Here is a 17,686-nt window from a genome sequence, read left to right on the forward strand (position 1 = left end):
TGGAAATGTGATTGGGCTTCGTTCAGAAATTCCAATTGGAGCAGAATGCAGCAGCAAGACTGTTCATGGGGCCACATGGCCAACAACATGTGACACCATTGTTAAAGCATCTGTGGTGGCTGCGGTCAATCACTGAAATCTGCAGGAGTGTGGTTGGTTATCCCCTGAGTTGATGAGGCTCATTTGACAGCAACTAGAAACTGAGCCTTTTGTTTTATTGGCCCAGTCCTGTGAACCTATCATTGAATAGATGCTTAGCAGGCACTTTCTGTTTTAAAAGCACCTGTTGAAAACCTTTCTGTGTCACCAACCTTATGGTAGCAATGAAGAAAAGATCTTTTGCTAATAGTTAGTGGGTCTCTGATTATAACTTTTTATGTGGTTTTTCTTGTATGGTTTTATGTACGCCTGTTGTAAACTACTCTGAATTTTAATGATTAGCAGTATATAAAGATTTTTGTTGATAAATAAGTAAAGCACACTTTCGCAATGGTGCAAACAAGTTTTATTTAAAACAACTGAGTAACATGCTGTGTTCAAGTTACAAGACTTCCAACTGTTCTACAGATGAGTTCTCAGCATGTTTTTCTGAAGTTCTATATACACTTAAATTGGAATAAGTTCCACTGAACGTGGTGGAACTTCTGAGCAACAATAGAGAGGGTCAGATCATAAAATACATAAACTAGAAAAGAGTGGTTCTGCCAGCTGCAGGGCATTCTTTGAATTTCTAATACACCGAATGTTATTACAAAGAACTGCTATGATTTTAAACATTCTAGCCTGAGTTATGAATTGTGTCAAAAAGCAGGGAGAAAAATCATGTCCTGCATTGTTCTTTCATCTTGCCATTCTTAGGTAAGACTGAACAAACCCTCTTTAATTCTAACATTTTGAACTGCTAGCCTGAAATGCAAGGAACTGAATGCACTACCACCAGCCCTTGGTTTTTAGTTCCTGCTAGCTCCTATGAGCAGAAATAGTTGGCTTACCCAGCCGGAAACCGTTCCTTCAGAGCAGCTTCCATAGCTTCCTGCATTTTCACACATTGAGAGCTTTTGGTAACCATGCACACAATTATTGTTAGAGCCTGTCTGAGTCTCATCTTGGTTGACTCCTTCACTCCCAGAAAGGAAAGGACATTTGGGGATGGGCAGTCAGCATGGCATACTTAGTGACTGCTTTTGTGGATTCTTTGGTAGAACACCTCATGTCTTGTGCGTCTACCGTATGTATAGCATAACCTTCCTAGGTTTGAGACTTGGGACAGTACTTACTGTGTCTTAATTTATCCTCGTTTCTGTTCAATGCGTAGCAGAATAGTGCAGGCTTGGTGCCAGCCCTGTCAGCTCCTTCTTGAATCAGTTACTTTGTAGCTACTAGGGTAGTCAATCTATATTTGCTTCAATAGAGAGAGAGTTTCCCCTTGCTATGTATATAGCAGCCACATTCATAGTGGCCATATCTGCTTACTGGGAATTTGCATTTAAGTTGTCAGTTGGAGCAAGAAAGGAGAAATCCCTTAACATAACACATGTTTGGGTACCAGGGGAATACAGCATCGGGGTCACTGAATAGCTGGGATTATGTAACCTCATTTAGGGTGTTGAATGGCTCCCTAATAAAAAAAGAGAAAAAGGTAAGTTCATGACCAGCTACTGACCTGTATCTGGCTTTCTTTTTTTGATAAACCTCTTTTGGAGAAAGATTTCCAAGTTGCTGTATCACAAGAGTTCAGAATAAATAACTGGAATAAAGTGTTTTGACACCGTCTTCAAATAATTAGAGAAATAAATTATCAGTCTATTTATTGCAACCTCTCATCCCTGGGCTACATATAGTTCTCATGTCTGCAAGTTTATAATCAACACAAGGAATTGTACTTTGCTGTTCATTTTTAAGGAGCATATGCCTAATTGCACTGTTTATATAGTTAGTTTCTAGACTCGGTTCATAGTGCAGGTTCTTAGCTTTATAGCCTTATCTGGTTTGGAACCTATGCAATTTAGCTCATATCTCCTTTTATGAGCCCTTTATCCTTCTTGCTCTGTAAGTTGTGCCTCTGTCTCAATGTCACTCAAAGCAAGCATTGCTTTAGCAATGAGCAGAGCTTATACAGTCAAGTTGCAGCTTATGCACATTTAACATACAGAATTTCAACTTTATGCGCTTGTCTGTAAAAAGGTGAGCGTCCAACAGGAAAGTCAACAAACCCATTGCACTCACCTTGGGGGAGTGTTTGGAGGTGCAGGGTGAATGCAGCAGCCTTGGGAGAGAGTGCAGAGGTGCAGCTAGAGGATTAAAAAGCATGGCCATGAAATGCAAGCCAGGTTCCTCCACTGGTGTGCAACATTGGAGACAATGATTGGTTCCAACACTGCAAGAAAAAGTGGCTGCGTTGGGCTGCTTGAGAGGATGGCATGTCGGTCTCCAATGTGGCGTGGAAATATAGCTGCAATGAATCCAGCATCTGTGCCATCAAGGTTCAAGAGAGAAACCTGTGAGGCTGTGACAGCAGGTGTTGCAAGGCTTTAGTGAAGACTGCAGAGGCATTATACTTATGGCTGGAAGACATGAACTGTAAACATGTGCCTGTCATGTTGAGACAAAAGACTCTCAACCTGTAGGCACTCTTCAAACCTTCTGCTATGGATCAGCAGCCTGGGAAGGAATTCAAAGCCAGCCATGGTTGGTGTGACAGTTTTTGGCACCACTTCAACCTTAAAAATGTGGACATAATTGGTGGAGCTGCATCTGCAGACAAAGAGGCAGCAAAAGCCTACCCTGAGCAATTAAAGAAGCTGATAGACAAAAAGGGGTATTTTCCTGAGCAAGTTTCTAATGCTGACAAGATGGGCCTCTTTTGGGAGGGGAAAATGCCTGACCAGACTTACATCTCCAAATCAGGGAAACAAATCCCTGGCTTCAGAGCAGCTAAAGATGGTGTGGCAATACAGTTGAGCATTTAATAAATCAAGTTTGCCGTACAGGTCAGAAAACCCCCAAAGTCCTAAAAGGCAAGAACAAAAATAACCTTCCTGTGTTCAGGTAAAGAGACTTGGATGACTGCAGCAGCATTTTTGGATTGGTTCCACAAGTGCTTCATTCCCATGGTGAAGTTCTACCTTGAAGAGAAACAACTGGACTTTAAACTGTTACTGGTTTTGGACAGTGCTCCTAGCCACCCCGAGGCAACCCACTTTGTCCTTAACAGTGTTGAAATTGTCTTTCTCTCCCCCAATATGACCTCCATTATCCAACCTCTCGACTGAGTTGTGTTTCGCAGATTCAAGGCAACTTAAACAAGGCTAGTTGCATTACTTACTTTGAGTGATCAGTGAATGCATGCTGGTGAAACTTATGAAAATAATGTCGGAATGGCTTTGAGTGTTTTCCAATGCTCAACAACAAAGTGGAACATATTGTCCAGATATTCAGGCGAGTGGGGGTTGATTGCTTTGTTGGCGTCAAGGAAGTAGTTGAATAATTGAGGGTCTTGGACAAACATTGACTAATGAAGAGCATCCTGTTCTCACAGTGGCCAAACAGTTGCCTGTGGGAAACCAGCAAGCAGGATTCGAACACAGGAACACTTCTCTTGTGGTTTCCAGCAGCTGGTATTCAGAAGCCTCTGACTGGAGGTAGAGCACAGTCACCATGGCTAGTAGCTATTGATAGCCCTGCCCTCCATGAGTTTGTCTAATTCTCTTTTAAAGCCATCTAAGCCGGTGGCCATTCCCACTTCTGTGGGAGCAAGTTCCGTAATTTAACTGTGTGCTTTTATAAGTTTAAATCCGCTTGAATTCGCTCAAGTCTTCCAAACAGAAAAGCACCTAAATGATTTGATTGCTGACTTTGATCCCTTTCTGGAACGAAGCCTCAAAATCACACATGGTGTTACAGACACTTTCAGTCTTTATCAAGAAATGTTTGAGCAGCTCAAGAGATAACAGTGACAGTTGCTAATCACCATGTTTCTCACAAAAAATAACGTAGCAGCAAACGAGCCCATGCAATCTACTTCTGAAGCTAAATCAGAGCCAACCACTTCACATGCAACTCGCCATCATACACCCAAGCCTCTCCCATCACTTCATGGAACAACATCAAGCACTGAAGAGGAAGGCTAAGTACCGTAGCTGGTAAGTGCTGCACCATGATTTTTATGGGGCATTTCTCAGTTTTAAAGGGTTGTTCGACTATCTTGGATTTATGTGTTACCCCTGAAATGTAATGCACACATAATATGTAAGTCAGCAATACTGCCATTATCCCAAGGAGAAGGCCTTATAGGAAACTACCACAGATACATTGGGGTCAGAGCTGAGGAAAATATTTCAACTGTGTGTATTGTTGACACTGGCTGGCGGTAGCTCTTCAGGTTTTCAGGCAGGAGTCCATCCAAGCTTTTCCTGTATATGCTGGGGGTTGAACTTCAGACCGTTTGCATGTAAAGTATGTGTTCTTCCACAGGGTTATGGCCCTTCCCTTTTCTTTTTTCATAAAGATCATAAAGCATTTTTTGTTCCACAGAAAGCCTGGCTGCTGACTTCTGAGAATGTTTTAATACTGCCAGTTTCTCCAGTTTATTTTATTATGAGTGTTTTTTAAAGATGAATAGCATAATATCATAAGCTATCTTCAGCTTCAAGGTGACAAGAGACACAAAATTTTAAATAATATTTTATAATGAATATTATTTATATTATTTAAAATTTTGTGTCACTTGCCCCCTTGCAGCTGAAGACAGGGACACAAAATTTTAAATAATATTTTAAGAGAAAACCTTGGATGTGGCCAAAGCTTGACAAAGACTCAGAAGTGAGAGGAAGGCTGTGGTCTGCACAATCCCCCTGGTCACTTTTTCTGTGATGGTATTCTTTTTTGCTTACTTGTTCCCCATTTCCATGTCTTTACTTCTCTCCGTACTATCATCCTTCACATTCTTTGAGAATCTTTAACTTGAGATAGTTTAATTTTAACAGTATTATCCTCTGCTTTTTTTGCCCTATAGGACGCACTTTTTCCCCTCCAAAAATGAAGGGGAAATCTGTGTGCGTCCTATGGGGCGAATGCAGGCTTTCGCTGAAGCTTGGACAGCGAGAGGGGTCGGTACGAACCAACCCCTCTCGCTCACCAGGCTTCAGGAAGCTATCAGCAAGCCTGGGGAGCCCGCGGGAGTTCCCACAGGGCTCCCTAGGCTGCGGGTAGCATCCTGCTGCACGGAGCACGGGGCGCTCTGAAGCAGAGCGCCCCGTGCTTCAGGCAGAAATCCGTAGCCTAGGGAGCCCTGCGGGAGTTCCCCCAGCTTCTCCCCAGCGCCAGCCCCACAAGCTCAGGGGACAGCGGGGAGGCGGAGTGCCGCCATCCCGCTGTTCCCCGACCTGCTTTGGATTCCCCGACCTGGTTTTGGGGGGGGGATAAAGGGAAATTTTTTCCCCTTTATTTCCCCCCCAAAAAACTAGGTGCGTCCTTATGGGACAAAAAATACAGTATGTGGTGCTCCTCTTGCTTTCAGGCCGAGGGAGCTGGCATTTTTGGGTCAAGTGGCCTGCATGACTAAACCACTTCTGGCACAGTGAAACACCGTGATGGAAGCCAGAGCGCACGAAAACAGCATTTACCTTCTCTCGATCTAAGCTAGAAACCAAATTGTTGGAAAGTAAAAGAAATTTAATATTACAATGGCACACAAAAGATGAAGTAAAAGAGGTAATGATAAAATGGGTGAAAGATTTTTTTATAATATTCATTTTGATTCATGGTCAAAATTATGGAATGAAGGAATTAAATTCATGGCTTGTATGGCATTGAAAGAAGATATAATGAAAATGATTTATAGATGGTATTTAACTCCAACCAAACTAGCTAGAATGTATAAAATGAGAGAATTGTTGGAAATGTAATATTAAAGGAGACTTCAATCATATGTGGTAGACTTGTGATAAAGTTAAATTATTTTGGGGAAAGATGTTTAGGTATACTTTTTTAAAAAAACAACAAAAAAGCTGAAGCATTCTTGTTGGGTTTGATTGGAGAGGAAATATCTAAAGTTGACCAGAGATTGTTTATGTATGCCACTACGGCAACTAGAACTTTGTTAGTACAAACGTGGAAACAGCAAGAATTACTGATGGTGGAAGAATGGCAGACGAAGATGATGGACTATGCAGAACTAGCAAAGCTGACAGGGAAAATCTGAAACCAGAGTGACCAAGTGTTTCAGAGAGATTGGAACAAATTTATTCAGTATATAGACAGTTACTGTAAACCTGTAAAGACACAGGCAGGATGGAGATAAACCATGCAGTGTATATTAGAATAAATTTTCTATTTTCTTCATCAGGTTTATGATAAGATAGGACAAATGTAGAATTGTGATGATACAAATGCGTGAAATTAATATGTGTTTTATAAAAACCAGACAATGGAATGGAGGGATGTCGAGTAGCTTGGTGGAGCTAAAAATGTATAAATGGAGATAAGATGTTACAATATTGTTAAAAATCAAAAATCAATAAAACATTTTTTTTAAAAAAATGGTGTTTACCTTCCCGCCAGAGCGGTACCTATTTTTCTACTTGCACTGGCATGCTTTCAAACTGCTAGGTTGGCAGGAGCTGGGACAGAGCAATGAGAGCTCACTCGGTTGCGGGGATTTGAACCGCCAACCTTCCGATCAGCAAGCTCAACAGGCTTGATGGTTGAGCCCACAGTGCCACCCACACTTTTTTTACCTTTACCTACCTACTAGGCTGACAGGATTTACTAAAACTGTTTTTTTCCGCAAAGAAAAGAGTTCAACAGTGGAACGGATTCCCTTGGAAGGTGGTGGACTCTCCGTCCTTGGAAAGTTTTAAAGCAGAGGTTGGATGACCATTTGACATGGATGCTTTAGTTGAGATTCCTGCATTGCAGGGGGTTGGATTAGATGACACTTTGGTACCCTTCCAACTCTACAATTCTTTGATTCTAAGAGATGTTTGGTATGACCAGGTTTCTTACTCTCGGACCCTCTCATCTTTTCTTGGCACACTAAATACAAGCTGTTAATTGAGATTACTATTTGAACAATTCAAACAAGATTGGTTACTGTTATGAAGCAATCCCAAGAATGCACATATGTGACCTAAAGCTCTGAAAAAGATAGAAAGCAAGTAGCTTATATGTTGTATTTTATTAGAGCTATGATTTTATGCATGTTAATGCTTCATTCTTAGCCAATCTAGGCTATATATTAATATAAAGGCAGTCTTCTAGTTTGTGTTATGAAACATTTTGTTCATTGAAATTCACCAAATGGATTGCTATGTTTGTTGGCAACATTGCAGGAAGGATTTACTTGTGCAAGAACCTGGGATATTGCGTGCTTCTAAACATCTCATTGGCCTTACCACTAAATCATTATCTGAAATTTTGGAGCATCAAAAGGAGAACAGAATATTCTGTTCAGGAATGCGAGCCAATAAAATCCTGATAAGTGTAGTGCACATTAGCATACAAAATGTAACAAACTAGAATGAAAGAGTGATTAAGCCAAGCAAAAATTAAGCCATTTAGCATTTACCTTAAGGCCTTTACACAGTCCTTGTTTTGTGAAGGTCTGGTGAGGAAGATGTACTAGCTACCAAATTATGTAATATTGGCGCCATCAATGAGAAGTATGTGTTGTTCTTTCACACCAAGCTAGTCTTATTAGCTTGTGTTCTCTTAGTAGAAGCGTCCTCTTGATCTTGATGAGAGAGCTCTGGTGCAATGGTTATGTATGGTATACTCCCCAAACCAGCATCTTGAGTTTTGCCCTGTAGCCAGTGCCATTGGCAGTGGACCAGCCTATTATTCTTTCTATTGTTGCATCAGTTGCTGCATTTTCTATCAGCTGCAGCTTCCAAGGGGTTATGAAGGGCCTCGGGTGTAAGGCAATTTATAGCAGTCTATCCTAGCAAGTAGGGACGCGGGTGGCACTGTGGGTTAAACCACAGAGCCTAGGACTTGCTAATCAGAAGGTTGGCGGTTTGAATCCCTGCGATGGGGTGAGCTCCTGTTGCTCGGTCCCTGCTTCTGCCAACCTAGCAGTTCGAAAGCACATCAAAGTGCAAGTAGATAAACAGGTACCACTCTGGTGGGAAGGTAAACGGCGGTTCCGTGCGCTGCTCTGGTTCGCCAGAAGCGGCTTAATCATTCTGGCCACATGACCCGGAAGCTGTATGCCAGCTCCCTCAGCCAGTAAAGCGAGATGAGCGCCGCAACCCCAGAGTTGGCCACAACTGGACCTAATGGTCAGGGGGTCCCTTTACCTTTACCTATCCTAGCAAGTTACAGGGTTAAGGCGATTAGCAGATTATTTCCCAGCTCCATTGAATGCTGTAGTCCAGGGATCTCCAACAGGTAGATCGCAATCAACTGGTAGATCGCAGGGTGCCTGTGATAGATCGTGGGACCGTCCCCCCCACCCAAAAAATAGAAAAGAAAAAAAGCTCAACAACTACGACTTCCCAAAAAAAGCGCTGCCAGTTTTTTTTTATATAGTGGGAGTAGATCTCAGTCTCTTGAAAGCTGGACATGCCCGCTGTAGTCTGAACTAAATGAAGATGTGAAATATATCTCTGGCTACTTTTGGTGGTTCAGGCAGCAGTTGATACCTCCTGCTTCCTTTTCCACTTCAGTACTTAATATGGCTGGGTGATATTTGCTTTTCAACATTGTGATATATCACCATCCAAACATTGTGATGTAGTTATACATCATGATGTTGAAAAGTGGAGGGAGCTACAGTGCCGAGACCGATGCAGTTTGTTCCTCCCTCTGCTTGCCAGGCACTGTAGGTGGAGAAGGGCCTCGGGAGCGATGGCAGTTTCACTCATGATACAGTGGTGCCTCGGGTTAAGAACTTAATTTGTTCTGGAAGGTCCGTTCTTAACCTGAAACTGTTCTTAACCTGAGGTACCACTTTAGCTAATGGGGCCGCCTGCTGCCGCTACGCCACCACCGCACAATTTCTGTTCTCATCCTGAAGCAAAGTTCTTAACCCGAGGTACTATTTCTGGGTTAGCAGAGTCTGTAACCTGAAGTGTATATAACCTGAAGCGTCTGTAACCTGAGGTACCACAGTATACCTTTGGGTGGAGTTGCCATTGCACTCTGGCCCTCAAACCGGTTCTGGCCTATGTATCAATGCATCGCCCAGGCCCTAGTGCCTAACCAATTCTGAAAACAGTTGGAACCATAAGACTTCAAATATGGATTACCTTAATTTATGCCTGGGCTGTAAGCTTTATTTATGGCACTATTATTATTTAAAGGACTGGCTACGGAAAGGACAGTAGCACCACGGCACACCCAGGTCCTGCTGTCCAAACACTCATTATACAAAAATTCACTTATCCAAACACAAGGAATTGGTACCAAAATCTCGCTATACACACTGCAGATTCAGGTATCCAAACAGCCTAACGGATTTAAAAACACTTAGGTCAGAGTCTACTAGGCAGCCTACCTGGTGTTTTACATCAGTCTCTAATCTTGAGGAGTAACAATATCCAGGGGCCAAATGTTCTGGGAGGTTGCATTACATCAATACCTAAAAATTGTCAGTCATGCAGATGAGAAGGTGCTGCATGGCAGGAATTATACAAACCCATTCAGGTGGTGTGCACTCATCATCCTTCAGAAGCTGGGTACCCTGTACAAACCCTGGGGAGCTGTAGAAAAAGCTCTGGTTAAAGAAAATATTGTTTTGTTTTTTAAATTGATACAATTTTTATAGTGTTTGAGAGCAACACAGGCCAAGATTGCAGTCAAGATGGGTAGTCCAAAATGTGATTGTTGTAGGTTGGCAGGGGTTTTCATGGGGCTTCAGAGAAGGCTGTAGAGAGCAAGACATGGTGCTGGTTGTGTACACTGGTAAAGTTTAATCTGAAACTTTTAAGGAATTGACTAGTCCTGCCTTGCTAACAGCTCTCTTTTCCTTGTAGCTCCCGCATATCGCTCAGAATGGAGGCTTGTATAAAAGACCTTTCAATGAAGCTTTTGAGGAAACACCAATGCTGGTTGCTGTACTGACTTATGTAGGCTATGGTGTCCTCACCCTTTTCGGGTATCTTCGAGACTTTCTGAGGCATTGGAAAATCGAGCACTGTCATAATGCAACAGAAAGAGAAGAACAAAAGGTAAATGCTTACTGTTACCTTTGCTTCAGAGACAAGGTGGGGTTGAACAAGTTTGTGGTGAAGGAGATGTAGCTAGTCTTTTGTAACTATGTGTTTGGCTTAGGCTGCATTTGGACATAGGGCCAAGCCATAGTTTGTGCTAATTGTAATTTAGCTGAAATCCTGGCTGTGTCCTAGAATATCAGCCAAAACATGGTTTGTGAGGGTTTTCTATTCCTCTTTCCTTAATACTGCCCATGGTATTCTAAGCTACCCTGCATTGGTGAACTATCAGCATAATGTTGCCCCATGAGCTGCTCTCTTACTATTGGCAAGCAGCTGAAGTGGAGCAGGGAGACGAATACTTTCTTCCGTGGGCTGATCTCAGCACAGCTGAAAATAAAGTGGGTTCTTGTGCGCAATTCCCTTGCCCTTTTGCAAGGTTGTCTAAGATACCTCTCTTTTTTCCTCTTTCCCACTATTTCCAGGGTTAATCAATCTTACTGCTGATGATTTCATTAGTTATTTTAATGTAAATGGCAAGTAGCTGCAAGGCACGTAGGTACCCCAAATGTTACCAAAGTATGACACTTGAGGCGTAGATGCTTACAAATCTCTCTCACACCTTGCAAGTAAGCATTAAATAGCATTATGTACGTGGTTGACTGTTCCCCTTTCCTATTCAAGCCCTCTTACTTAAAAGCTATTGATTATTATTTTTTAACAAAGAAAGGCAAATCTCTAGGCACCCACTCAGTCACAGCTTAAACCTTCTTAGAAAACATTTTTCAGTCTACCATCACACAGCATTAAGACCTGTGTGACGCTCCTGTTTCCAGGTTTACTCTTACAGTGCATAAATTACACCACCTCTTCCTTTGGTAGGTCTTTCCATGCTCCCTCTCAAGCCCAATATCTTTTTCAACACAGGTCTCTTTCACAAAAGTGGGAGAAGTGTCGCAACATTTTTATTTTGAATTGTTTTGCATCTATATTGCTCCCCAGCTAAGGGACTGCACATAAAAGTTTTCTCAAAAACGTAAGGTGCTTGTTTTTAAAAACAAAACAAAACTAAGGGGCCTTCAAATGTTTAGTGGTTTTCAGACGTTATAGAATAAATTGTTTTTCAGAGAACTTACTTTAAATTGTTAGAACCAGAAGCAGCAATTTTACTCTATTTCAAAAAATATATTTGTATCCACATAACTGAAAATTGTTTTTAGCCTAATAGTGTAGTGCTTCTAAACATTTTTAAAAGCGAGTTTAAACTTTTAACGACTACTTCCTTTCTGAGTCTGGCGGGCTTTCGTCATGTTGAGCCTGAAGTGCAGTGGTGTGGTGCATTGGTGCTGGTGGAAGATTGATTTATATTCCACCAGTGGAACTTCGTATGGTACGGGTTTTGGCTAACAGGGATGCAGCCCTTGAATTGTCACTTCTAGGCACATCATCTAGAGCAGGCATCTGCAAACTCGGCCCTCCAGCTGTTTTGGGACTACAGCTCCCATCATTCCTGACCACTGGTCCTGTTAGCTAGGGATGATGGGAGTTGTAGTCCCAAAACAGCTGGATGGCTGAGTTTGGGGATGCCTGATCTAGAGTGTTCCCTTCAATTTGAATTTATGTCAGAATAGCACAGTTAGGTACTGGCAGCATTTGTTGCCTCAGGGGCAGTGTGTGTAGTATGGGTAAATGGGGGTTGGGGGTGGGGAGGATGTTTCCTGATTATTGATACCAAAATGTTCAGGCAGCCTGGTCTAGTTTCCACTGCCTCAAAGTATGCTCAGAAGTGGCTTCTCTTACTGATTGCCAAAGGCAGCAGGTGGAGTTGAGAGTGCATATTTCATGCCTTTATTAGCTTTCTTCATGTCCCAATCAGCGGGCATGTAGTTATCTGCACATCTTAGATTCTTATTGGGAGACTTAATTGAAGAGGTTTAAATATTATTGGGACAAAATATAATTAGGTTTAGCTTGTATGTGCAGAGGACTTTATATAACAAGTAACCACAGAAGGGGGGGAGGGATTGATATTAATATTGGGTATGTGAAATTTGTTGTGTACAGTGGTGCCCCGCAAGACGAATGCCTCGCAAGACGAAAAACTCGCTAGACGAAAGGGTTTTTCAGTTTTTGCGTTGCTTCGCTAGACGAATTTCCCTATGGGCTTGCTTTGCAAGACGAAAACTTCTTGCGAGTTTGTTCGCTTTTTTCTTAAAGCCGCTTGAAGAGGCGCAGTTGCGATGGGCTGTGCTTCGCAAGACGAAAAACATCGCAAGACGAAAAGACTCGCGGAACGAATTAATTTCGTCTTGCGAGGCACCACTGTAAAATGATGTTTTGATTATGTAAAATTAGAAAATGGAAAAATAAAATATTATAAAAGGCTGAGAGGTGTATGGGTTGTCTTAGGGATTTGTTTTTGTTTTTGCAGAGTAGGACACAACAGATAGGAGATCATTCAACAGTAAATGGTGCCTTGAAGAGTGCTGTATTATGAGCTTCTTGTTACCAAAGGTTATTAAAAGATTCTTATTGTGATATTGTCTGCCTAGGTATGTTAGGGAGAGGCAGACTAAGGCCTTATGTTGTGAAAATGCCTGTGAGACGTATTTTGTTGCTGGTGAAATGTTATCATCCTCCATGCTCTGTAGTCTGGCAGACTTCAAGGGCGGAATGTGCCAAACCACAGTTGGTGCAAACGGACTTTGCAAGACAGCTTCCAACTTTGATTTCGAACCTTGGTTTGTTGGCCTTTCCTCAAACATCTTACAATGTATGGATTGGCTCTGCTTCTGAATGTTACACTGTCTTGGTAATATGAGGGATTTACTTGAAATTTTAGTGTAGTGGGTAGAAGGTTTGGGCATATCCAGACAGTTGTGGGAAATCGTCCAAAGATGCTCTAAATTACTGTCTGTCATTTACCGCTGCTCTTAACTTTACTAATTTTATACCTTGGGTAGGCCTTGGAACAAGACTTCGTAGATACAGGGGTTTAATTTCATTGCACTGGTGTACTCTCTAAAACAGTGAGGTCTGCATTTTCAGAATGAGCTTTGGTGACTTAAAGGTTTTCTGGCTACTAAAGGTAAAATAAAGTGGTTGAGTTGAAAGAATGCAGCTTGCTAGCAGATTACTCAGGTGACTCATACAGCAGATTTCTTCAGCCATGCTCTGCTTCCCTGAATCTTGCTTGATTGCTCTTACTGAGAAATAACTACTACTGGGAATGTGGTTTGGTTTTCCTCATGTTTCTGCCAAAGGAAAGAAGTTAGCATATCATCAAAACCAGGGCAGCCTTGCATTTCTAAAAGCCTCACTTAAGGGGTGTGGAAGTCTTGTGGGTTGGAGGTGTTAGTTTCTGTTCTTATCACTGTGCAGCTGCTTGGAGTCACAGGACTCTGTTTACATTCCAGGGATTCTAGGCTATTGGAAGTCTCACGGGAGAGGAGACGGGATGTGACGTTAGTGGTTTCCGGTTTCCTTTGTTCCTTTGCTCTGTTGCTCTCTGCTTTCATAGAGAGAGGGTGTCTTTTCTGTCTGCGTAGCTTAGAAATAAAACTATTTGCAACGTAGCCATAAATCTTATCACTTCCGCATGCTGCTGGAAACTCTGCTTAATGGAATGTGCCTGAGGCCTCATGAAAGGCTCAGGTCATTAATTATTCGTCAGAGGTGATTCCGAAGGCTCAGCCGGAGGAAAATGAGACTTTATGAGCTTGGCCGAGCGGAAATGCTGATATTTGTGGTCATGGGCCCAGACGAACAGCAGAAGAACGGAATGCAGGTTATCTTCTCTGCGTGTCAAGAAAATTGATGAGAGGTATGTGCTCTTTCCCTGGGAAGCCTGCCAGTCCCTGGTTAAGGGTGGACTTGGAACTTCTAGCCAAAGCACTTACCGGCAGTGGCAGAAGAAAGCAAAGGCCTCACATGTGCGTTTGGAATGCAGCTGGTAAATAGACGCAGCTTGCTTTAAATGACACAGAAGGCTAATGCCAGAATAATGGAGGCCCTTCGAAATGCCATGGCAGTTCCAAAGCTCCAAAAAAATAATTATCAAAACTGGGTGCAGTATGCAGAGGCTCTGCTAAGAAAAGAGGGTCTGTTTAATGTGATATCAGATGCCACCCCCCCAGCTCCAATGACTGAAGAATGGGAGGCTAAGGATTCCAAAGCAAGGGGAACTCTGATGCTTATTGTGTCTCCTGAAGAGCTATGTCTTTTGTGTGACAAGCCCTCAGCCAGAGAGATGTGGGAGAGTCTCCAAGAGTCACATATAAGAACAGAGGCGGGAGCTTCTTTGTTCTTTTATGCCAAGTTGCATGATATGGCACTTGTTGATGTAGCAGACGTATGTGCTCACCTCATGGAAATGCAGAATCTAAGGCATGAGTTGCAACAGTGTGGAATCACCTTTCCAGAGGCTGTGTATTCCTTCATGATTCTACATTCTTTGGGTTCAAGTTGGGAAGCGATTGCCAGCCAGCTTGCTGTTTTGCCAACTGCTCAGCTAATGGTAGTGCATGTTACTGCTGTGGTGTTAAATGAAGCGGATCGGCATAGTGCTAGCTGCATCACCAGGGGGAGTCCTCACAGACGTCATCCCAAAATTCAGTGGAACCACTAGATGGCGCCAAAGCTTTGAAGGCAGTGAAATGCTACTTGTGTGGACATCTAGGTCACGTGAAGAGGGAATGTAAATATCCCAAGGCCATTGATTCATATTCCAGGTATATTCATGTGTTCAATCTCAAGCAGAAATCAGAAGCTTTTCCTAGGTTCAAGGAATTCTGTGCTTGGTTGAAAAATGTGCATGATAAACAGGTGAAATGTGTATTTACAGATCGAGGGGGAGAATTCACTTCTCAGCAGTTTGAAGCTTTTCTGACTGAGAAAGGAATACAACATGACCTTTCAAGTCCACGGTCTCCTTGGATGAATGGACTTTGTGAAAGGGCAAATCAAACATTGCTTCAAGGCTTGAAAACCTTGCTGCGTGATGCCAATCTTCCAGAGAGTTATTGTGCAGAATCGCTCAACTGTTTTGTTTATACTTATAATCGCAGATTATCATCACCGATTGGTTGTACCTCCTATGAAAAGATGTTTGGCAAGAAACCATTCATCAAGCACATGAGAATTTTAGGTTCTGACATGTGGGTTCACACACCACAAAGCTCCAAGTTAGGCAAACGTGGTTTGCATGGTATCTTTCTAGGATATCAGAAAGATTCTTACAGAGTAATGATGACTGACACTAATATAGTTAGGCTCACTAGAAGTGTTGAATGCAATGCCAAGTGGGGGGAGAATGTGGGAATTTTCCAATGTTATCCTGATGACAGTGAAGAGATTGAGGATAAGCAGCAGCAAAACCCCACACCCACTGATGAAGGTTCTGATTCTGAATCTGAAACTGACTCAGATGGTTCAGAGGATTTCAAGAGTGCTAAGGCCTCCCTGCGACCCTCTGAAGGCTCTGATTGAGAATTGGAGGAACCACTGTTCACTATAGACCACCTTTCTCCTAAGAAAGAAGAGGAGAGTGTTGAAGACTTACGTCTGATTTGCAGGTCTGAAAGAGCCACAAAAGGTAGACCTCCAAAGAGTTTTGCTGATGAATTTGCTAAAGCAGCAAAAGCTGTAACTGCTGTTAATAGCTCCAAGAAGGTATTTGAACCTTCAAGTTTCCAAGAGATCCAGGCTTTGGACTCGAAGGATGCTGAGCCATGGTTAACTGCCATGAAGGCTGAGCTTGATTCCTTGGAGAGGAACAAAACATGGGAGCTAGTTCCAGTAGTCCCAAGGATGAAACTGTTTGACAGCAAATGGGTCTTCAAAGCAAAGACAGATCAAAATGGCAAGATAGTCGGACACAAAGCAGATTGGTAGCCAGAGGTTTTTCACAGGTACCAGGAGAAGACCTATCACGAGACCTACTCACCCACCGTGAGATATGAGAGCATTAGGCTTATGCTCAAACTTGTTGCAGAAGAGAATGTACACGTTTCTCATCACGATGTGAATACAGCATTTTTGTACGGAACCTTAGGTGAATCACTTTATATGCTTCCACCTGATGGCGTACAGGTAAAACGGATTTGTTTGTTCTCTGAAGAAGTCCCTATATGGTCTCAAACAAAGTACACGATGCTGGCATTCTAAACTCACTGAAGTGTTGTTTCTCTAGGTTTTCAGCAAGGTAAAGCTGATTCCTGTATATTTGTCAAAGAGGAAGGGCAGAAGAAGCTGTATTACTTATTTTATGTTGATGATTTACTTTTCTTTTGGAAGGATGTTAAAATGTACAATAGCGCCCTAGCTCAACTGAAGGAGCACTTTGACATGAAAGATCTTGGTGAGGTAACCAACTACCTATCTCTGGAAATAGAGAGAGACCAAGATGGTAATATTTTACTACACCAGTCACAGAAAATTGCTGATGTGTTAACCAAACTAAACCTGATGGATGCTAACCCTGTAGACACACCAATGACAACAGGTTATCAGGTAGATGACACTGAAGAAGCATTTTCTGACACGATACTGTACAGAAGTGTGCTAGGCAAACTAAACTTCATTGCCAGATATTCAAGACTGGACATTGCAGTTAGCTGTAACTTGCTAAGCAGATAAGTCAACAATCCTATTGTTAAGGATTGGAAAGCACTGAAACGCATAGCACGCTATTTGAGAGGCACTATGCACTACAGACTGAGATTTAACAATCAGAAGTCTGGCGGTCTTGAAATATTTGCTGATGCGAGTTTTGGAAGTGACACTATAGACAGGAAAAGTACGTCTGGAGTTTGCTACATGTACAATCAGGGTCTATTTGATTGGTCGTGCAAGAAGCAAACAACAGTAAGCTTAAGTTCTTGTGAAACTGAACTTGTGAAGCTGAACAATCCACTTGTGGATTGTGAATGGTTGTTACAATTGTGTAAAGACATGAGAATTCCTGTCAAATGTCCAATCCAGGTTTATCAGGACAACAAAGCATGTTTGGCTTTGCTGACTTCTGAAGGTTGTAAGCAAAGCACAAAGCACTTGTAATTGAAGATGCAACATGCTAGAGAATGTGTTCAGAAAGGACTCATAACGGTGTCCTACATGCTAGGTAATGAAATTCCTGCTGATTTATTATCCAAGGTTGTTCTGAAGGATCAACACTGTACCTATGTACAGAAACTGGGTTTGTACTGAGATTGTACTGACACGCTGCCCAGTGGTGTTCACAGAAAGGGGGAGGATGTTAGTTTCTGTTCTTATCACTGTGCAGCTGCTTGGAGTCACAGGACTCTGTTTATATTCCAGGGATTCCAGGCTATTGGAAGTCTCACGGGAGAGGAGACGGGATGTGACGTTAGTGGTTTCCTGTTTCCTTTGTTCCTTTGTTCTGTTGCTCTCTGCTTTCATAGAGAGAGGATGTCTTTTCTGTCTGCGTAGCTTAGAAATAAAACTCTTTGCAATGTAGCCATAAATCTTATCACTTCCGCATGCTGCTGGAAACTCTGCTTAATGGAATGTGCCTG

The 17,686-nt window shown here is 42.3% G+C and overlaps 1 protein-coding gene across 3 annotated transcripts in view; it reads left to right on the top strand.

Annotated features, from left to right (window-relative positions):
• The window catches only part of SPTLC2 (serine palmitoyltransferase long chain base subunit 2), a 68,281-nt gene that overhangs the window by 8,037 nt on the left and 42,558 nt on the right, over positions 1-17,686 (top strand). For 2 of the 3 annotated variants that reach the window (XM_083502353.1, XM_083502352.1), the window contains exon 2: positions 9,975-10,169. In XM_083502353.1, coding sequence (XP_083358479.1) covers positions 10,044-10,169 — 126 coding nt within the window. In that variant the 5' untranslated portion in view covers positions 9,975-10,043. Of the gene's footprint in view, positions 1-4,123; positions 4,143-9,974; positions 10,170-17,686 lie in introns of those variants that run through there. The other variant, XM_083502354.1, reaches the window with a different exon arrangement.

This window comes from Podarcis liolepis (assembly GCF_965112155.1).
Source record: "Podarcis liolepis genome assembly, chromosome: 1".
NCBI classification, from domain to species: domain Eukaryota; kingdom Metazoa; phylum Chordata; class Lepidosauria; order Squamata; family Lacertidae; genus Podarcis; species Podarcis liolepis.